Genomic DNA, 21,051 nt, shown 5'->3' with positions numbered 1-21,051 from the left:
ACTTCCAGGCTGAAGTCTAGACTGATGGAAAGGTTTCCCTGCAATGAGTTTGCTGCGCTAGATTATCATTTGAAGTTTCACAACTATTGTATTACATAAGGTTGTTCAAACTCATATAACTAGATAGAAATACAAGACGATAACTAGTTCTTCAGAGCTGAAATTCACAGACAGAACGAAAATGATAATACAAAAGATCAAGCCTTTTTAACAATAAGTTTGATTCCAAATTCTGGCTTCAGCATGAGCCTGGAGACAGGGGAATGGTGGTAGTTCTGAGAGACAGAGACAGAAAACCTTGCAAGAATATGTGAAAGAACAATCTTGAGCTCAAGCATGGCAAAGTGCTGACCGAGACAAGTCCGAGTTCCAACTCCAAATGGAATGTATGCCTGTGGAATACCGCAAGCACTGGTGACACCATGAGCAAACCTCTCAGGACTGAAGATGAGTGCTTCCGGGCCCCAAATGTCGGGATCTCGATGCAGAGTTGGCACAGGAATGTAGATGCCAAGGCCTTTGGGGATTTGGAGCTCACCAATCTTCATGTCCTTAAGGGACTCTCTTGTGATTAGGAGACCAGGGGGGTAAAGCCTCAGCGTCTCCTGGATCACCATTGTTAGCTGCAAAATAAAAACCAAACTTATTGCAATGCCACTGAAGCAATTCCATTAGATGAGTTTAGTCCAACTGAAAGCTAACTTATTAGTTTAAGAGTATCAGGACTAAACATTTCATCATCATTTAAATAAGTTGATGGGAGAGTGCTGACCACTTTCTTGTTAGATAGCTTATTTCAACATGAAATCTTAAGTTGACAGAAAACACTTACACGATTTTAAGCAATTAGTGGAAGAAATACATATACTTATATTCAATCTTGGAATAAAACACACTGAAAAACTTACAATCTTCATCTTTTGGAGGGATTGCATGTCTAGTGAGAGGACATCACAAACTTCAGTGACTTCAGCATGAACAAGATCTTGCCACTCTGGATGAAGAGCAAGCATCAACAAGCACCAGGACGCAGCAACAGCAGTGGTCTCATGGCCGGCAAAGTAAATGTTCTTGCAGCTGTCCACTATGAATTTCTTTGCCTTTTTATTTAGGGCGGTGAAGCCCTCTTTGGCACTCTCAAGGATTGCTTGCAATAAGTTCTTCTCCTCTGAAGCCTTTCTTCCCTCCACCATCTCCAGTATCAATGAGTTCACTTCTCTTTCTAGTTTCAATATCTCTTTGTTGCTCTTGCTTGGAATAAACCTAGGACATTTCAATCTTTAAACAGCTTTCTTTATAACAATTAAGAACACTTGCTATTATTATCATCATCAGTACTTTGTATAAAATAGTATGAGGAAATTGAAAAGGAGAAGTGATTAAAAAACTATTTGAAGTTGGGAGAAGTACCTGAAACCAGTGATCTCGGCTAACAAATTAGGTTTAGATAACGCTTCCTCAAGAGCTCGGAGCTTCGAGAAAATCTCTTCCCCTTTCAAATAATCACTGCCAAAACATGCTCTAGATATCACATCAGCTGAAAAGTTTCTCAAATCCTCATAAACCTCCATTTCCACTCCGCCATCCTCCATTCTACTCTCCCATAACTTCAGCAATGAGCTTGCTGAGTCCACCATCAAATCCAACATGCCCTGCTCATATTACAAACTTGTTTCTATTTATAAACATGCAAATTTTTGATGAAAAATAAATATAAATAAATATTACCTTAACCTTGTTTAGGTAGAACTCAGGGGCTATGATTCTTTTCTGATGAGACCAAGTCTCCCCATTAGCCTTGAAAATACCATCACCCAAGAGAGGTTTGAGTGTCTCCTTTAGGAATGTATTTCTTCCTAAGTCTATTGATAAATAATGTCTTATGTCCTTAACTAAATCTGAGTTGCTTACATGCATTATAGGCATATTACCCATTGTGAACACAAAAACTGGCCCTGCACAAAAGAAGAAGCCTTTGTATCTTCAAGAGAAAAACATCTGTATGTATAAAAAGATTTTTGAGCAAGCTACATACCATAATCCTTGATCCAGTGATCAAAATGCGGAAAAACAGAGTAATCATGCGTTATTGTTCCTCTTGGGCTCTCCTTCTCCAGCATGAACTTCTTTATGTCTTCCATGTTTCCAGAAAAGAAAGAGGAGGGAGGGGGGCCACTGATCCCCAGCTGTTTCATCTTCCTGCGGATTCCTTCAGGTCTCATCCAAATTATATAGTATAAGTACAAGGCCATGAAGCTAAATCCAATGAGAATAGAAGAAAAGATCTCCAAGATCATCATCTCCATTCTTCCCATCTACTCTTTCCCTTCTGTACAGCTTCTTAGGATTTTCACAACAAAAATGGTATGCAAGATGATTAATATAATACATCGATAAGAACGATGGAGATCATCCACGTGTACATGGGGCCCTGGAAACACTTGGCAACGTTGCTGCAATGCGTCTCCGCAAACGAACAAAAGACCTGACTTATCTCCATCCTTTATGAAAGCCACCCTGTAGTCATAACAATCCCACAATAGAAAGAGAGGAAGATACAAAGAGATGATGGCCAGTATACTAAGAATGCACACTGTATATGTTAAAAATTGTCAATTAACAGAGCAGTCTACATCAATGAATTATGGAGGATTCTACACAATTACCAATGATGACACATAACTTACACAAAGCTGATTGCCTCTTCTTTTATCCATTAATTTCTATGTATAGCTAGTTACACTCAGTTTTCATGTATAATTATTTCCTTATACATGGTTTGGTAAATTAACCAACTGTATACATTTTCTAATTTTCTAAGTTTGGATTATTCTACCATATATTACCATTGTTTTGGTGTTTATAAGATTCTTCTTTTGATTGCCCTTGCTATGTTGTTTAAGAATTGTATTGTTTCATCCATATCAAGTTTGTATCGTAATTCTTTTCAATATGTCTTTATTACACAATATTATCAATATGAGTTTGTGTGCAACTATGGCAACAAACTTGCCAAGAATGACAAGAGATAATGTTTAGTTCAACCAAGTATGGCCAAACTTGAGCTTTTCTTGATAAGACATTAGAATACAAGATATTCATCAACATGGTGTTGGAGCTAAGCGCTATTTATCAGCATTTACTACAAAATATAGATGAAAAATAGCAATGCAGGAACAGTAAAAGCAAGAGATTCAAGATGGTTGGCAAAGGAAGAATTTTAATGAGACAAATAAAAAAAAAAAATGAACAATTACAATGAAGTATCACTCTCAATCTGCACCAAATCAGAAGTTGGAATCCTTAGTATACCAAAAGCACATACTATGCAAAAGCATAAACAATAATGCTAGGAGTATAAAAACAATAAGAGTTGCTCAAACATGTGTCACCTATTTCTTAAAGAAAACTCTTCTTTGTAAAAACCAGAACCTAGATTCACTGTCTCTCACTTAAAACATTCTCTAATCTTTTTCTCCTTTTTATTGAATCCTTCTTGATGTCCTTGATAAACCATGCCCTTATATAGAGAGATTTTGTGGCAACGATGAGCCACCACATAATTAATATGGTCACAAATCTTGATTTCATAAAAGCCACGATTTCCACTCATGCTCTGTTTTCTGGTAACTAAAGGATTATTGATCAAACATTAACGAAAGAAATCATCACTGATACCAGGTAGTTCTTGAATAATGTACTCTAGAATCATACAACCAGCTAGAAATACAAGATGATAACTTCTGCATTTAGGAACTTTACCCTTAAAGAAGAAAAAAAAAATTGCAAAAAACAAATATTAGACCTTTTTCACAGTAAGGTGCATTCCAAATTCAGGTTCCAGCAGGAGTTTAAAGTAAGGTGAATGGCAGTAATTCTGGGAAACAGAGAAGCAAAACTTTGAGAGAATGAGTGAAAGAACAATCTTGAGCTCAAGCATGGCGAAGTGCTGGCCAAGGCAAGTCCGAGCTCCAGCTCCAAATGGGGCATAAGCCTGTGGAAAAGTACAAGCACTGGTGACACCATTAGCAAACCTTTTAGGATTAAAGATGAGTGCATCCGGGCCCCAAATACTGGGATCTCGATGCAGAGTGGGCAAAGGGATGTAGATGCCAAGGCCTTTAGGAATATCAAGCTTGCCAAGCTTCATGTCCTGAAGAGACTCCCTTGAGATTATAGGACCTGGAGGGTAAAGCCTAATTGTCTCCTGAATCACCATTGTCAGCTGCCAAAATGCGAATCAAATTCATCAACAAATCATTCTCAAAAGCTTCACAAACTCAATTGCAAAATGACCTAAAGATTGACCAAATACACCATTTGCGATGAAAAAAAAAAAATCAAAGCTTTATCCCACAAAATTATAATAATAAAAAAAAATTCTTAATTTTCACTCTCTAGAATCAAAACCAATAAACAAAGAGAAATCAAACACTTAACAATCTTCATTTTTTGGAGGGATTGCGCATCAGGGGAGAGGCCTCCACAGAGCTGAGTGATTTCAGAGCGAACAAGATGCTGCCATTCAGGATAAAGAGCAAGCAGCAGCAAGCACCAGGAAGCGGCAGTGGCAGTGGTTTCATGGCCGGCAAAGTAGATGCTCTTGCAATTATCAACAATAAAGGCGTCGGCTTTGTCTTGAGAGGTGAAGCTGCTCCCTTTGGCGCCGTTGAGGATGGCTTGCAAGAGGTTCTTCTCCTCCCCCGAAGCTTGGCCATCCTTTACCAACTCTAGTATGAGTGAATGCACTTCTCTCTCTAGTTTCACTACCTCTCTGCCACTCTTGCTCGGTACTAGAAGCCTGCCATCAATTCAGAAGCTTTTCAATATTTTACTATTTAACTCAAAAAACAAAAACAAATATAAAAAGTTAAAATCCAATGCCAATTTAGAAAAGTTTACAAAAGAAAAGTCAATAAAAGGGTAGGAAATAAATAAATAAATATATTTATTTTGTTTGGACCTGAAACCTGTAATCTCAGCGAACAAATTAGGTTTGGACAACGAATTCTGAAGAAGTCTTAGTTTGGAAAACATCTCTTTTCCCCTCAAATAACTGCTGCCAAAACAAGCTCTGGATATCACATCAGCTGAATAGTTTCTCAGATCTTCATAAAGCTCCATTTCCACTTCTCCTTCCTCAATCCTGTTCTCCCATAACCTCAACAATGGCCCTGTTGAATCCACCATCAAATCCACCATTCCCTGTTGAAATATGTTCCCCAACCCACAAAAACACTGTAATAATAAAAGCTTGGAATTTTGAATATCTGATTCCAACTAATGTAATAAATGGGGTAAATTTCTATGTGGTTACCGAACCATAGTCATTTTTTTAAAAATATTAAACTTTAATTTATATTATTTTAGTTACTTAATTTTAATTTGTATCATTTTGTGTGTTATCTGCACATATAAATATGTTATTTAATAAAAAAAAAAAGCCACGTGACCACTTTTATTAATACGGCACAACTCAATAAATTGGTCAATAAAAATGACATCGTGGCTACTCTTTAATGACGTGTCATGTCTACGTATGTAAATGACACAACAAATTGGTGTTAACATGGTAAATTTGATATATATATGTCATTAAATTCTTCCCAGAGTTCTTTTAGTACTCTCTCGATGAACACAAATTAAACTTTAACAAATTAAAAGTTGCTCCTACTACTCAGCCTAAAGCCTTGAGTATTGTATAAAGACAACTCGAAAGAGTTCGAGATCGTTTACACAAAGTGGAAATAGGAGCAGATGAGTATAGAATTAATGAGTGACCAAAATGATATAAATTAAAGTTCGATGTTTAAAATGAAAAATAACTAAAACACAATATCTGCTCAAGCTATTTACCTGTAATAGATGAGTGGTAATGTCATTAACTTCCATTAGAAGGTCAATGGTTCGACTTTCTTCTAATAGTTGAGAATTTAGTGGCGTGTGTAGCTTGTTCATATTATTATTATTATTATTATTATTTTTTGACAAATGCGAGAAGGATGTAAAAAAAGTAGATACGGAGATGCACCAGTTACAGTGCTTTAATGACCCCGGAAATATATCATTTTTATCATGCAACCTTGGAGTGGATGAAAAATATTTTCTTCCACTACCATGATAACAAATAGAATTAATGAACAGTAATGCGCCCTAGTGTATAGTGCATAAATAGTATTGATAAACAATATTATAAAAGTAAGGTTTCGAACTCTGGCCTAGCTGGTGGTTTCTCTTGCTTAAAAGGACAAAAAAGAAGAACTAATTTCAGTTAAACAATACCTTAATCTTGTTTAAGAAGAATTCAGGGGCTATGATTTTTCTCTGATGAGACCAAATCTCCCCATTAGCCTTAATAATCCCATCACCAAACAGAGGCTTCAGTGTCTCCTTCAAGAACGTAGTTTTTCCAAAATCTATTGATAAACACTGGCTTATCTCCTTCACCATTTCTGGGCTGCTTACATGCATTATAGGTGCATTTCCCATTGTGTACACATACACTTGCCCTGCAAATTAAACAAAAATATTAACCCTTCTTTATTAACTATTTATCATGATAAATATATATAAATATACCATAATTCTTCCTCCAGTGATCAAGATGTGGACAGATAGAGTAATCATGTGATACTGTCCCTCTTGGGCTCTTCTTCTTCTCCTGCATGAACTTCTTCATATCTTCAATATTTCCAGAAAAGAAAGAGGAAGGAATGGGGCCATTGATTCCTTGTTGTCTCATCTTCCTACGAATTCCTTCAGGTTTCAACCAAACTAAGTAGTATAAGTAGAAGATTATGAAGCTAAAAACAATGAAAAGAAGAGAAGAGAAGATCTCCATGGCCTTCATTTTTATCACTGATCTTCTCTGCTGCTTGATTTCTTGAGATGTTTATACTTTATAGGAAAAGGATGGATTGAAAGGGCTTTTGTCTTTAGTTTGTGGGATCATAATGTGAGCAGTGGAATTCAGATGCTATGTCCTTTTATTTAAAACTATATATGGATGATATTGTTTATATTTAACATTTGCAAGCGTCTTTGTTTTTGTTGATAATGATATTGAAAATTATATTAAGCACTTGAAGCATGTTGTTCGGTTGAAAAATCTAACCAAAATATGGCACATGATGCATGCATCATGTGTACAGACAGTATTGATTTGTATGCAATGTGAAAAACACTCTTAAGTTTTATAAAATTGTGACATCAGCAACAATAAAATTTTGAAAAACCACCGGCCAAAAATTTTATAAAAAAAATTTATCACTGTCTTGTGTCAAACATCATCACCAACTCCAAACCCATACTGCAGAAAAAATTGACTGTATTGAGATAACTTCATCACCAATTTCCAAGCCAGAAACTATGCACAATGAATAGAAAAATGAATAAATTAGCCAAATGGAAGAAATATGAACAATGCCTAACTATGCATTACACATGCAAAACCAATTTGTATGTTAAGAAATCGGTTATGTCATGGTCTCTCACACCTTGCATCAGCAGCAGCTTCCAACAAAATCATGTTAGCAGGAATCTTTGTTAACTTAGTAGAGAATCCACGGCAAATCAGTAAAAATAATAATAATAATAATAATAATAATAATAATAATAATAATAATTCAAAAAATTGGAAATTTGACTTCTGGCATGAAAGAGTTAATTAAGAAAAAAAAAAATTCCACTCACTTACTCATTAAGTCTGCAATTATGAAGCTTTGATATTCAGATTAACCATTAACCTCAAGTACAAATTCATCATGTTCAAAGAAATGCACTGTAATGAATACAATGAGTTCTCAGATTACTTGGTGTAGCATAAGCACATCTTCTTTCATTTTATAAAAGCTGACTGGTTTTATTCTACAAGTGGCACAAGTCCTGATATTTCTTTCAGTGGCTTCCATATAAATTTCCTCCTGCATATCAACCATAATCATGCTCATCAAATATGTTATCAAGAAGATTTGAAACTTCCTCTCTCACTTTGAGAGAAAATGTGTCATTAATAGTCTAAGTCCTAATTAAGACGCGTTGTCAATGGAAGTGTTTTTGACATGAAGCAATCAAGAGAATATAAAAGAAGACAAGAAGCTAATTTATTTTCTTTTCCTTTGGTTGAATGATGAAAATAAGATTACAACTAAATTAAAGGAAACGAATTGATATAACTGTTTCTATCCTTTTCCTTCCATTCTCTCTCGTTTACTCTATTTTCTCTATTTTCCTTCAATCATTATAATATAATAACTTTAAAAGTTCATTGACGATCAAGACTGATTACCAGTTGCCACATTCTGCGATGACTCGGACTTTAGGACGGAGACTAGGGAGCAATGCTAGGAATTGTAGCTCTGCCTTTGATAGGACCTTCAGAATAAAAGTGCTAGGAATTAAATGTATGATAAAATCCTAGAATTCTTTGAATTCACAAGAGTTTAAACAGACCTTGGCTTCAATTATCCATAAGACAAGACCTTTGGCATTTGGAGGCAACATAGCTAGCCTGAAATCCACCTCAGGTGGGAAGTACCATCTTGCAATGGGCTGCTTTCCAACATGTGCCTGCAGATAATAAAGTTTGATTTTCTAAAACCACCCATAAGATGGTCACATAATGAAATGAAAATTGTTGATTAGAATCTAAAATAACTCTCCTTTCCCTTAAATTCATGAGGAAACTGAGTCCCATCTTCGTTTGTTCCCATTCTGGTTGCCATAACTATGCACATCCTGCAGTTAATCTATTCTGCATAATTTTTATATTACTAGTGTTGTCCTTTCTTGTAGGAACTTGATTCTGTTTATAAGCAAAACTCATTCTATATCCTAGTGCTTTTGAATTTTCTCTCAAGGAAGAGAATTTTACTAACCGAAATTGTTGACTGCTGGAATTTCAAAAGAATTATGGAAATATTGACAGCCATAGTTACAACTGGTGAGTGCTGCCAGTAAGGAATGATTATAGAAATAATTTACAATATACTAATTATGCCAGAATTATTAGAACAATTATGAATTTATGTATCTTCCTATTCATTACAAATTCTGGTGCAGATCAAATGGCAGCAGATCAATGAAGTCTATGACTCTTGACAAATTTCTTAATGTTATTGTTGTTTTCTTTTCATACATTTTCGTTTGCTCTTTCAACTTTCTTCCCTACTTTCGTGCCCTTATTTTTCTAAAATACCTAACTAATTTTAACCGCTAACCTATTTATAGCACACCATAATCACTTAAGAGGGACTCCATTTTTTAAGGTGATTGAAGCTGCACCAAAGCATGGTTCTGAAGCATGCTCTCCAGCATGGTACTATACCAAAGTATGGTTTGTATGGAACTGCACCAACGTATAGTATTCGAACACCTTACTAGTGTTAATGTGTTATATCAAGTCAGTATAGTTGTTAGTTAGTCTTAGTATGCTTTGTGTGTACTAGGTTATAGCTTTCATGCTTTGGTACTTGTGTTTCCTTTTGTTTTTGTATAAACTATGATGCCCTGCATACTTAGGAGTTCTTCAATGAATGAAGTAAGTTAGCACAAACACCCCAATAGTGGTATCAGAGCTTTGTAATTCTTTGCTTGAAACCCTTGATCATCCTCATGGCCTCAGATGGAAACACAGTGAAAGTTTCTCAGCCTTCTCTACCCATATTCAAAGGAGAAAGCTATGAACAACGGAGCATTAAGATAAGGACCTTATTGAGGTTTTAAGACCTGGGACTAAATCGAGAAAGGCTTTACAGACCTAGATGAAAAGCTTTGGCTGAAGGAGAACCAAAAAAGGGATGCCAAAGGCCTGTTCTTTATTCAGCGGGCAGTGCATGAGAGTATTTTCTCCTGGATTGCTGCAGCTACAATGTTCAAGCATACATGGATAATCCTACAGATGAAGTTTCAAAGGTCTTCAAAAGTCATTGCTGTGAAGTTGCAGACACATGGTTGTGAACCATATCAGAACTTATGGTGAGCTGATCTCAGATTAGACTGTGGTTAAAGTGCTGAGGAGTCTGATTTCTCAGTTCGACTATATAGCTGTTGCCATTAAGGAGTCAAAAGACCTGACTAAGCTTATAATTGATGAGCTTAGTGGCTCACTACAAGCTCACGAACCATGGTTGAACTGAACAACAGGAAAGTCCGAGGAATAGGCTTTCCAAGTTAAAGTCGATACCTCTAAAGGCAAGGTGGTAGATAAGCACACCTGCAGAGGACATAGTAGAGGGGTTAATAGAGGAAGGTTTCGAGGCAGAGGGAGGGGAAAGAGTTCTGAGCAAAGGATAACCTTCACTAATCGCATGCAGAACAAGAGCCATATACAATACCACAAGGCCCACAACTGCAAGCATTATAGGCATTTGAAAGCTGAGTGCTTGTTTAAAAATAAAGAGTGCATTTAGATGAAGAAAGTAAAGAGAATCAGCTATTTATGGCATATGGTGGTTCAAACGGTGGAACTGTTAACACAAATGAAGCAACTGGAGACCTCTGGCTGGTGGACAGTGGTTATTCTAACCACATGACCGGAACCAGAGAATTGTTTAAAGAGTTGGATGAAACAAAGAAGTCAACAATGAAACTGGGAGATGATAATGAAATGCATATGGAAGAGAGAGGCATGGTGGCAATTACCACAATAGAGAACAAGGTAAGGATTTTTAATAATAACCAGTATGTCCCTAAGCTCGTAACTTATTAAGTGTTGGGCAACTATTAGCTGGTGGTTACACTGTCATATTTGACAATGATGGTTGTCTTATTAAAGATAAGGAATCAGGTCAATTAATGACCAGAATTTAGATGACAAGAAATTGCATGTTTAACTTAGAGGTGAGGAATATAGGTTTAGTTAATTTGACTATAGATATAAAGAACAACTCCATCTTATGGCATTTTAGATATGGGTACTTAAACTTGAAAGGTTTAAAACTATTAAGCCAAAAAGGCATAGTGAAAGAACCGTTATATGTAAATCAAATAGGGGTATGTGAATCGTATATATTTAGCAAGCAGGCTCGACTATCATTCCGTACTCGCAAAGTTAAGCGGGTAACCACTCCATTTAAGCTCATTTATGTGGCTGTGTGGCCAAATATAGACAGTCTCACTAGGCAGGATTACATATTTCGTCATGTTCACAGATGACTGCACCCGAATGAGCTGCGTATATTTTCTCAAGAGCAAATCCCAGGTGTTTGAGAGTTTATGAAATCTAAGGTTCTAGTGGAGAAGTAGAGTAGATATGTCATTAAAACCTTACGTACAGATAGATGAGGGAGTTCCTTTCAACTGAATTCAAGACCTATTGTGAAGAGCATAGAGTTCTTAGAGAACTAACAATTCCATATGCTCCCAAGTAGAACGGCATAGCTGAGGGGAAAAATCGGATAGTGGTGGAGATGGCAAGAAGCTTATTAAAGGAGAAGGAGCTTCCCAATCATTTCTAGACTGAAGCTATAGCAATAGCTGTTTATCTCATGAATATTTCTCCGACAAAGGTGGTGCTCAATCAAACTCCATACGAGGCGTGGAAAGTTATAAAACCCTATGTTGATCATCTACGAATCTTTGGTTACATAGATTATGCCTTGTTTGATTCACAACATAAAACATTAGATACAAAGTATCTGAAATGTATGTTTGTAGGGTACTAAACTGAAACAAAAGGATATAAATTATATACCCGACTACTAATAAGGTTGTACTTAGCAGGAATGTCATATTTAATAAAAGAGCCAAACGGGGTTGGAAGTATGATGCAGGTGTATAGCTTATTGTTCCACTTTTAGATCTTGAAGGTGCAATTGCACTTAGTTCACCAACATTAGGTGGCGTGTCCACTACTGCACCAATTCAGACAAGTGATAGTGATCTGAGTTGTCTACAATGCACAGTAGTCCTATACGAGCAACCTAGCCATCAGTTGATACACCTTCACTGAAGACTAGAAGCTTGAGGGAGATTTATGAAACGTGTCGCTTTGCACTGACTATTGTTGATTCTATGACTTACGAAAAAACAGCAGAAAATGAGTGGATGAGTGCAATGCATGAAGAGATGACCTCATTCAAAAGAATCAGACTTAAGAACAAACAAATCTACCGGATGACAAGAAAACAGTGGGGTTAAAATGGATCTTTAAAACCAAATATCATCCGAATGAGAGTGTACACAGCACAGAGCTCGGTTGGTGGCAAAAGGGCACTCACAGATGTAGAGGATGGATTTTGAAGACACATTTTCACTAATTGCTAGACTAGAGACAGTAAAGATTTTCATGGGTTTGGCAGCATAATTGGAATGGATAGTATTTCAATTGGATGAAATCCGTCCTTCTTAATAGTAAGCTCAAGGAGGAAGTATATGTTGAACATCCAAAGGAGTTTACAATAAGAGGCAATGAGAAAAAGGTGTATAGATTGAAAGAAGGCCTTATATGGATTGCGCCAAGCTTCTTGTGCATAGTATAGCAAGATAGATACTCTCGGGAGAATAAATTTCACATAAGTGAAAGCAAGCCCACTTTGTATAAGAAATTGGAAGGGAATACTGCTTAGTTATTGGTTTTCTTACATGTGGACGATATAATATATATGAGGTCCTCACAGTCAGCTGTGGATGAATTTAAAGTAAGGATGATGCACACATTTGAGATGTCTGATCTAGGGTCCTTGCGTTACTTTTTTGGACTAGAGATCAAACAAAGCAAAGGTTGTGTTCTTGTGTCTCACAACAAATATGCAGAGGACCTTATCAAGAAATTTAATATGCAAGGTTGTAAAAGACTTCAACATTAATTAATACTGCTAAAAAGTTACCAAAGAGTGATGGTAGGGGTGAAACAGAAGCAGTGAGATATAAGAGCATGGTTGGAGGTCTATTATATCTATCTGACACACGCACTTTGACATTGTTTTTGCCACAGGAGTAGCATCTAGGTTTAAAACGAACCATCATGTATAGGAGCAGTCAAACGAATTATGCACTTTGTTGCAGGAACTGAGGACTATGGGATTTTATATAAGCATGTTCAAGATTTTAAGCTACATGGCTCCACTAATATCGATTGGGATGGTTCCATTGATGATCAAAGAAGCACCTCAAGAAATCTGTTTACATTACGCTCAAGCACTGTTACCTGGAGTTCCAAAAAGCAAGAGGTTACTGCATTGTCCACAACAAAAACCAAGTATGTGTCTGCTACCTCAGTTGCATGTCAAGCTATTTAGTTAAGGGGATTACTAACTGATGTCGAACAAGAACAAACAGAAGCAACACCAGTTTTGTGTGACACTAAATTCACAAATTCGATTGCTAAAATCCTTATTTTGCACGGACGCACAAAAAATATTGACATAGATATCACTTCATCCTAAGCTTGATTACAAATGAGTTGATTAGCATGCATTATTGCAGCACAAATGAGTAAGCAGCGGGCATATTCACAAAGGCCCTGTCTGTTTAGAAGTTTACATATTTCAAGACCTTACTGAGTGTATGCAACCTTCACTCAAGGGGGTGTGTTTAAGGTGATTGAAAGCTGTACCAAAGCATGGTTCTAAGGCATAGTACTACACCACAGTATGGTCTGCATAAAGCTACACCAACATATAGTATTCGCACACCTTACTAGTGTTATATCAAATCAGTATGGTTGTTAGTCAATCTAAGTATATTTTATGTGTACTAGGTTATAGCTTTCATGCCTATTTACTAGTGTTTCTTGTTGTTTTCATATAAATTGTAATATATTGCATGCTTAAGAGTTCTTTAATGAATGAAGTTAATACAAACACCTTGACACTTTAGCCACTAGAACAGACGTGAGACAAATGGTTCTCCAAACTAGAAGCGATACTGTATGTTACTAAATTGAAAAAATAAAATAAAATAAAATTTGAAATTTCAAAGACTTGTATATTCCTCTTATAAACAAATAGAGAGAATGAGATCAATCTTGAGTGAAGCTCTCTGCAGAGCTCATGTTTGTGCATGTGGTAGGTTTGACACCGGGTATACATCACACTCAATGTTGCCTTTAGTTGTGAATCTCAAGATTGGTATGCAACACTTCAAGGTGCACTTATAAGAGTCTGAGATCCCCGTGTTGTGCCGATAAGACTCTCTTGCATGAGTACACAAGCATTCCCAAGGAGAAGGCAAGGTAGTTGTAGAATTTATTCAAACAAAGAATGACACCTTATTCTCCCACCAATATGATGCATCTTTAACCTCAATGGGCACCAGATTGATGTCTTGTATCCCAGTTCACCTCTTATGGACTCCCTTATCTATCGGCCAATGATGGCCCCAACTTTGCAAGAAATAATGTTTGTGTCTTCCTCTAGGGTTGCGACTCCACTATGGTGGAGGCCTCAGTCTTTCACTAGGTCCTCAAGCAATTGAGGTAACAACTACCAGTCCCAGAGTAAGACTATAACCAATGGTCCAACAGCATAGGACCCGAGCATAATGACAGGCAACTTAACTCCGCCGATGTAGATGAGAAGTCCTTTCTTGGATTTTTAGTGCCAAGGATGCTATCAATTCCTTATTGGTGCATAAGTGCGTTACACTAGGTTAGGGCCCAAAGTTGGATAATGACATAGTGCATGCATGCATGCATGGAATGTTGGGCCGACCTATTGTGCTGAGGAATTTAGGCCTAATCCAACTACTTTAACATACTCAATAAACCTTAATTGTGCTAAGGAAGCTGAGACTTCCCTAATTGGACTAAGTCTTATTTGTTCAAAACTCACTATTTTTTGTTTTGTTTCCTCTTTTGTTACTTGGAATAGGTTGGACTCAAATATTAAATTTAATGATAATTCTTTTGCTTGTATAATTTAGTGTTTGTGGCACTTCTATGTCCCCTACGAGTATGTCGGTGAGCTTATCCTCTCTAAGTGATATCCCCCTTCATTACGAATGACATCATGTAATCCTTGGTCCCGACAGAACAAATAAACTTAACTCACTCCTTAGCCCTCTATTTAAAACAACTTTGTTGATATTGAGATCAAAGGACCTAGGGCATTCTTAACCTTTATGACTTCAATAATGTCATCTTGGGTAAGTGGTGGTGGAAGATTTGCTCTGACCAAACTTGGTGTTGATCACAAGGCATTTGATTCAACTACCACCTTAGAGGCTCCTTTTGGAGTCTTCACAATAATATCCCCTTGAGCAAATCATTTTTCCAAGCCAAGATCCTCCATATTTTACCCATTTTCCATCCTGGCATTCTCTCTAAAATTTAGGATACAATCTCAACCTCTTTCTATTATGATTGTTAGCCCAACAAGCAGACCCCTCGTGATATGTGGCCAAATCTTTTCCTTGACTCATCACGACCAACTATTTTTGTTAGTAACTTGATCCCTGCCTTTCTCTGACTTACTGCTTGGGATAACCCCATCTGCTGCACTAGTTGAGCATATTCAGGAAATTTTGTCTCTTTACACTGGAGTAGATGACTCTAAAGTTTGGAGTCTTGAAAGTAATTGTATCTTCTCAATAAAATCTTTCTATTATTTTCTTAATAATGGTGACCTTAGATGCCCCATAGGATCAACTTTTTGGAAGGGCCTTAGTCCTTAACAAAATCCTTATGCTAATCAATGCTGCTAAGCATGCTCGCAATATTTTTTTACTGTAACATATCTATTCTACCATGCTGCAATAGAATCAGTAAACCACTTGCTTTTGCAATACCCTTTTGCCTTCTGAATATGGAACTACTTTGGGCACCTATTCAATCTTTTTAGCTATCCCTTGTCTATAGGAGAGGTCTATACAGAGGCTTAAGCCGGATTTCCATTATGGATACCTGAGAGTTCTTCAACTTCTTTGCTCAAGCTATTTTCTGGAATAGTTGGAGATGATCATTTTTTAAATAATTGTCACAACCCATCCTAATCTGTCCTACTAAAAATTGATCATGGATTTCTTCTTTAGTTATTTTTAATAATTGAAATGGTTTCAATTTAGGGCAAAGGCGATCCTCTGCCTTCAATTTCTAGGTTTCCAATAAAAATCGCATCTTTAAACAGAATTCCTCACGATAACATTATAGAATTAGAGCATCACAACTAGATAACAAAGAAGGAAATGTAAAAGGGGTCGAACCGGGCAGACGGGATAGATCTTGGTGAGCATTGTCTCTGGATCACCGAGGCCGCGCGCAGTCATATCGAGGAAGTAATAACCCTGGTAACGAAGCCTGTTGAGGTACCTGCCCTCATAGCCGCCCTCATGAGGCGAATATATTGCCAAAGCCTTGTGCTTCTCCACATCATCAAGCCATCGCCCCAGGTCGGGCTTCAGAAGGTCACCGCCGATGAAATCCCCAATGCCGCACCTTACGGACACCGCTCCGCCCCGTCGCCGCCGAGAAACGCCGGGAGAGCACGGGAATGGCGAAGGGAGGCGGAACGCGGAGGCGGTGGAGGAGGACATGGTTGAAGGCGAGGCTGCTCATCATGGGAAGGATTTGATGGGCGGTTGTCGTGGTTTAGGATTTGAAAGGGCTCTGTGTGGCGGAGAGGGAGGATAAGGGCGGGGAGCTGCTGGGTTATGTTGTCTTTCAAGCGAAACCTGATCCCGAGGCGTGTTTATGGCTCTGATTAGAGGATATTTTGCTTATCTACCCTGGAAAAAATTCATAATTATACTCCATTCTAAAGCATGGGTTTAATTGTGTGCGTGTTTGGTTGAGCAGGAAGTTGTTGGTTGGGGCGTGTTTTGTGACAAAATAATATTAATTAATTAAATTTTGTGGGCAAGAAAATTATCTTAAAATTAGGTCCATAACACTAATTTAACGGTAGTTCCAAACTTAAAAAAAAGTTTCATCATCAAGAAATCCACTGTTAGTTATAATGTTTTTTTTTATAATAAAAATAGGATAAACAACAATTTTATTACCATAATATTTTATAGTTATTGAATTTATTGTGTTATTGAGCTTTTGATTTGGAAGGAAAATAAAATTTCAACTTTTCAATTATTGTTACAAAAATGTGTTTTATATAGAAGAAAAGGTTTGCCGTGTTTTTGTCACAAAATAATAATTAATTAATTAATTAATTAATTAAATTTGGTGGGAAAAATTCATCTTAAAATTTATAACAATTAGTATCAAATTATCTTTTATTTACTATAATTAAATTGAAAAAAATATAACAAAATTTCTTCTGCTAATAACAATATGTTATGTTATGAAATGTTTAATTCGGGAGAAAAGTGAAATATCAACTTCCAGTTATTACACAAGTAATGTCTTTTTTTATTTTTTGATAGAATTTGTTATTACACAAGTGATGTCTTTTTTTTCTCTGACTATTATTTTCGAGTACACACCTTTGCTAAGATTAATTTTGAGCGTATATATTTTGTAATTAATTATTTCTAAAATAATGTGCTTCTTATGTGTACACATCTACTCTATTTTTTTTTCAATGTAGTGTCACACCAAGAAGTAGACCTTTAATTTTTTGATGTTCAAGGCTTGAAGACAAGGCATATTCAAATGGCATATGGATCATATTCTTCCCAAAAGGAAGCTTCCTTCTAATTGCAAGTGTCTCTCTAATTAATCCACATACCATCCACCCTCCATCTTTGTCCATGTTGCCAATAGTATTATACTTCTCTCCCTTATCCTATATACTGTCCATCCTTGTCAATGTTCTCAATGGTTTACCTGCGTGGCAAATGCTCAACACTAGAATCAATACTCCCTAGTTATCTTAAATAGCTCACCAAACACGTAATTCTCATGTCCATGCACTTCATGAAAGTAGTTTAGTGTCCAGTACCTTAATTTGTTCCTTTACATTAATATCACTGTTCCTTTACATTAATATCACGCTTTGCATGTACACTCAGATGTATATGTATAATTCTTTTGTTTCTTGTTCTTCATCCACATAACCTAACCTATTGGTGATGTACATACAATTTTTATTTATTTTTTGATAAAGTGAATAAACTATAATTACATTAAAAAAAAACTGATAATAATATACGTGCAATTTCATCATAATTCCATTATATATATATATATATATCTTTCTTTTGTGCTTCATATATTCAAAGTGGTAAGCCTGTTAGATAAGTATATGCATAAAATGAAGGTGCTAGTTTTAGTTTGATAAAACAATTTTTTTAAAATAAATTAAGCTTTTATGTTTAAATATTTTAATTCAGAACATTATTTTAACAATACCACAACTTCCTTGAGAATTTAGAAAACTAAAATTAAATTTATGAAATATATATGGCAGCTTTAAATATGTTAATGCTGAAATTGTTAAAAATATTTTATTGAGAAAATAAAAATAAAAATAAAAATAACTTTCAAAAGTCTTCCTCACGTATAAAACTCCCAGTGGTTTTGCTAGGAAGATATTTTCGGACCTTTCTAGGTGTTTTTTTTTTAAAAAAAAAAAAACATCAATTCAAACAATTGCCTTCATTAAAGATATATTTAATTTATTTGAAAATTACGTCTACGTTAAAAATAACAACACGCCACGTCAGATACAGTGTAGAAAAAGTAGACTTTGCTTATTTTTAAAATAGAGAACAAGAAGGAAGGGTAGGTCTTTCTTCATGTGAGATTTCATGTGACAATTAATGAATGATTTGACCTGTATTCTCTGTACTAAGTATATTTCTCTTCTCTTTTAATTGGAATTTGGTCCCCCCCACTCATGCAGTCATGCCAATTACTACTATACTCTAGCTCTCTTTTAGTGCCGTCTACTCAACCACTTACCAAATGAGTGGTCTACAAGTTTTGGTGCAAGAGATTAATTTGCAGGTAATTTAACTTTGAATCAAGATTTATTTACTTCTAATTTTTAAATTTAATAAAAACTATGCATAAATAAACTATGGTGATTTAATTACTATATATGTTGACACCATTGCAATGAGTAAACAGTTAAAGTGGTTTTTGAAAAAGCGCGAGCCAGTAGCTCGGGGGACGCTGACGCGTGAGGGAGGCGAGGCCCGACTCCAGCCCCGCGCCTCACATTATGTAGAACATGAGGTTCGATCCCGGGTCCTCCCCGAAATGAACGCCCTACTTACGCATGGGACTCGATACCAATTGACCCAAAGGCCGTTGGTCACACTTAAAGTATTTGGTTCTCCTTAAAAAAAAATTTATTCTTTATTTCTTGAATTAAAATTCAGAATTAGGTAGACAACTATGGCCCACATAAATTCAGTGTTATTATCCATTTTATTCAAATAAATAAATAAATATCAGTGTTCCGTGACAGAGGTGCACATATTTACAAGTAAATATTATTTTTGAGATATTATACTCTTTTCATTTTTTTTTTTTTACTTATCATATTTTAGAGTTCTTCTTTATTTTTTTTATTTGTTACATTATAAATTTTATGCAATATTAAATATTTTTTCAAATTTACTCTTTAATTTAATATATTTATATAATTTTTAATAAATCACAATCAACTAAACATTAAAATCATATACTCCACTTACTGGAGTTTTAAATAAAAATAATTTTAAAAAGTAATGATTTTTTTACAAAATATAAGGAACTAACTAACTTCAACTAATTTTTCTGTGAATTTAATAAATGTGACAAGTAAAAAAAAATATAAAAGAAATATCAATATTGTATTTATATCTCATCTAAGTTTTTTTTTTTTTTATACATTGTTTTTATAAAAGGGTTTTGTGGAGCATGAATATGAACTTTGTCCTTTTTTGAATTAGAATTCTGTGTGTCATGATAAAAGGTTTTCATATTAGAAACGTAAGCAATATTATTGATGTGCCACCCCGGGGCCCATGACATCGATGATACATTACCCAAAATGTCCAACACACAATTCTCTTAATTCACCTCACCTATCATCTTTTATTATGCAAATTCCATTTTCTTCTTTAAATTTTACCATTTCTTTATCATCTATATATAAATATGTATTTCACGTGGATTAATGTACATTTATACATATATATAGATATTCAGGATACATTTATTATACTTAATAATAATATAACTCAATGATAAATTACTGGAAGTTACAATTTTTATTTTTATAAAATGGACGATTTATATGAAGGGTACAAGCAAGTATGGAATTACTATTTTAATATACATGTATTTTTGTCTATATAAACGGGGGTTTAAATTTGTGTTTTCAATAAAAATACAAATATTTTATTTAAAAGGTAAATGCAAATAAATGAAGAAATTATTGATAACCACGAGATAGTCTAGTGAGAGTCACTAAAAAATGGTGAGTGAGTGATGCAAGGTCAAATCTCTGTATCACAGTTGCTAACAGTACTCTACAAACATATTGTAAAAATACTATATAAATACTATTCATATAATGTATAGAGGGAGCTATATTCTCCACCCCTTCCATGACTGCAAGACAAAGGGGATTTACCATTATATGATTGTGGTCATTGAGATAGCATTTTGGGCGCATGTCATAGGCCTAATTGCCCCGTTTGTTAACCTACCCCACATGGTAAATTTTTAAGGGGTAGTTAAACCACCGTATCTAATGCACTATTATATTTGTCTGTCTCTTTGATACCACCCTCTTATAAGGTAGTGATTGCCATCTTCGTAAAAAAAAAAATCATTGATAGTCAAAAATAGTTAGTTTTTTTTTTAAATCACTTAACTTTGGTCAAATATCATTTTTATCACTTGATTACTGAAGTTTGATTTGTCTCCAAATGCTCACTAAAGTTACTAATTATTTTAACGGTATATCACCTAATGGATTATCATCTTTATTAGTTGACGTGGAGAAGATTGTAGATCACTTTTTAACGGTGTATTGACTAGGTTTTTTACTTTTACATAAGTTAATGAAAATGCTAATCCATTCAGTGATTTGTTTTTGAAATAATTAGTAATTTTAGTGATTATTTTGAAGTAAATCAAAATTCAGTCATCAAGATGATATTGACCCAATTTGTGTGATTTACCAAAAATAAATAATAAATAAATAAATAAATAAATAAATAAAC

The 21,051-nt window shown here is 35.3% G+C and overlaps 3 protein-coding genes across 7 annotated transcripts; all 3 read right to left on the bottom strand.

Annotated features, from left to right (window-relative positions):
• Position 1: 1 nt before the first annotated feature.
• LOC120249502 (cytochrome P450 714B3-like) lies at positions 2 to 3,786 on the bottom strand. Of its 4 annotated transcripts, none has more exons than XM_039258033.1 (6): positions 2,036 to 3,786; positions 1,912 to 1,955; positions 1,735 to 1,797; positions 1,411 to 1,652; positions 909 to 1,263; positions 2 to 623 (listed from the first exon to the last, which is right to left on the bottom strand). In XM_039258033.1, the coding sequence occupies exons 1-6, from the start codon at positions 2,313 to 2,315 to the stop codon at positions 198 to 200; spliced, it is 1,410 nt and encodes a 469-aa protein (XP_039113967.1). In that variant the 5' UTR covers positions 2,316 to 3,786; the 3' UTR covers positions 2 to 197. The 4 variants fall into 4 exon arrangements, with proteins under 4 accessions (XP_039113967.1, XP_039113965.1, XP_039113966.1 ...); XM_039258032.1 differs by having other exon boundaries at positions 4 to 623; positions 1,729 to 1,797; XM_039258031.1 differs by having other exon boundaries at positions 3 to 623; positions 1,735 to 1,955.
• Positions 2,407 to 6,961, bottom strand: LOC120249501 (cytochrome P450 714B3-like). Its single transcript, XM_039258029.1, has 6 exons — positions 6,580 to 6,961; positions 6,283 to 6,509; positions 4,964 to 5,205; positions 4,441 to 4,801; positions 3,806 to 4,225; positions 2,407 to 2,517 (listed from the first exon to the last, which is right to left on the bottom strand). The coding sequence occupies exons 1-6, from the start codon at positions 6,848 to 6,850 to the stop codon at positions 2,491 to 2,493; spliced, it is 1,548 nt and encodes a 515-aa protein (XP_039113963.1). The 5' UTR covers positions 6,851 to 6,961; the 3' UTR covers positions 2,407 to 2,490.
• A 738-nt stretch (positions 6,962 to 7,699) lies between these two features.
• LOC120250161 (NAD(P)H-quinone oxidoreductase subunit N, chloroplastic) lies at positions 7,700 to 16,555 on the bottom strand. 2 transcript variants are annotated; one of them, XM_039258945.1, is made up of 5 exons: positions 16,141 to 16,555; positions 10,184 to 10,213; positions 8,452 to 8,568; positions 8,288 to 8,373; positions 7,700 to 7,922 (listed from the first exon to the last, which is right to left on the bottom strand). In XM_039258945.1, the coding sequence occupies exons 1-5, from the start codon at positions 16,468 to 16,470 to the stop codon at positions 7,862 to 7,864; spliced, it is 624 nt and encodes a 207-aa protein (XP_039114879.1). In that variant the 5' UTR covers positions 16,471 to 16,555; the 3' UTR covers positions 7,700 to 7,861. The 2 variants fall into 2 exon arrangements, with proteins under 2 accessions (XP_039114879.1, XP_039114880.1); XM_039258946.1 differs by lacking the exon at positions 10,184 to 10,213 and having other exon boundaries at positions 16,141 to 16,549.
• Positions 16,556 to 21,051: the final 4,496 nt, after the last annotated feature.

The sequence above is a fragment of the Dioscorea cayenensis genome, chromosome 19, assembly GCF_009730915.1.
Source record: "Dioscorea cayenensis subsp. rotundata cultivar TDr96_F1 chromosome 19, TDr96_F1_v2_PseudoChromosome.rev07_lg8_w22 25.fasta, whole genome shotgun sequence".
Taxonomy (NCBI): Eukaryota; Viridiplantae; Streptophyta; class Magnoliopsida; order Dioscoreales; family Dioscoreaceae; genus Dioscorea; species Dioscorea cayenensis.
This window is presented reverse-complemented; position numbering and strand designations above follow the sequence as displayed.

Excerpts from the sequence above, each read along its gene's own strand:
- LOC120249502 (XM_039258030.1), bottom strand. The coding sequence starts at position 2,315 with ATGGGAAGAATGGAGATGATGATCTTGGAGATCTTTTCTTCTATTCTC. Across the intron at positions 1,653-1,728 it reads TCTACCTAAACAAGGTTAAG|GGCATGTTGGATTTGATGGT; the intron begins GTAATATTTATT and ends TAATATGAGCAG. Across the intron at positions 1,264-1,410 it reads GCCGAGATCACTGGTTTCAG|GTTTATTCCAAGCAAGAGCA; the intron begins GTACTTCTCCCA and ends GAAATGTCCTAG.
- LOC120249501 (XM_039258029.1), bottom strand. The coding sequence starts at position 6,850 with ATGAAGGCCATGGAGATCTTCTCTTCTCTTCTTTTCATTGTTTTTAGC. Across the intron at positions 4,802-4,963 it reads GCTGAGATTACAGGTTTCAG|GCTTCTAGTACCGAGCAAGA; the intron begins GTCCAAACAAAA and ends AATTGATGGCAG. Across the intron at positions 2,518-3,805 it reads TGCACCTTACTGTGAAAAAG|GGTGGCTTTCATAAAGGATG; the intron begins GTCTAATATTTG and ends TTATGACTACAG.
- LOC120250161 (XM_039258945.1), bottom strand. The coding sequence starts at position 16,470 with ATGTCCTCCTCCACCGCCTCCGCGTTCCGCCTCCCTTCGCCATTCCCG. Across the intron at positions 10,214-16,140 it reads AGATCTATCCCGTCTGCCCG|GTGTGCTTATCTACCACCTT; the intron begins GTTCGACCCCTT and ends TGTCCTCTGCAG. Across the intron at positions 7,923-8,287 it reads ATCGCAGAATGTGGCAACTG|GAGGAAATTTATATGGAAGC; the intron begins GTAATCAGTCTT and ends GTTGATATGCAG.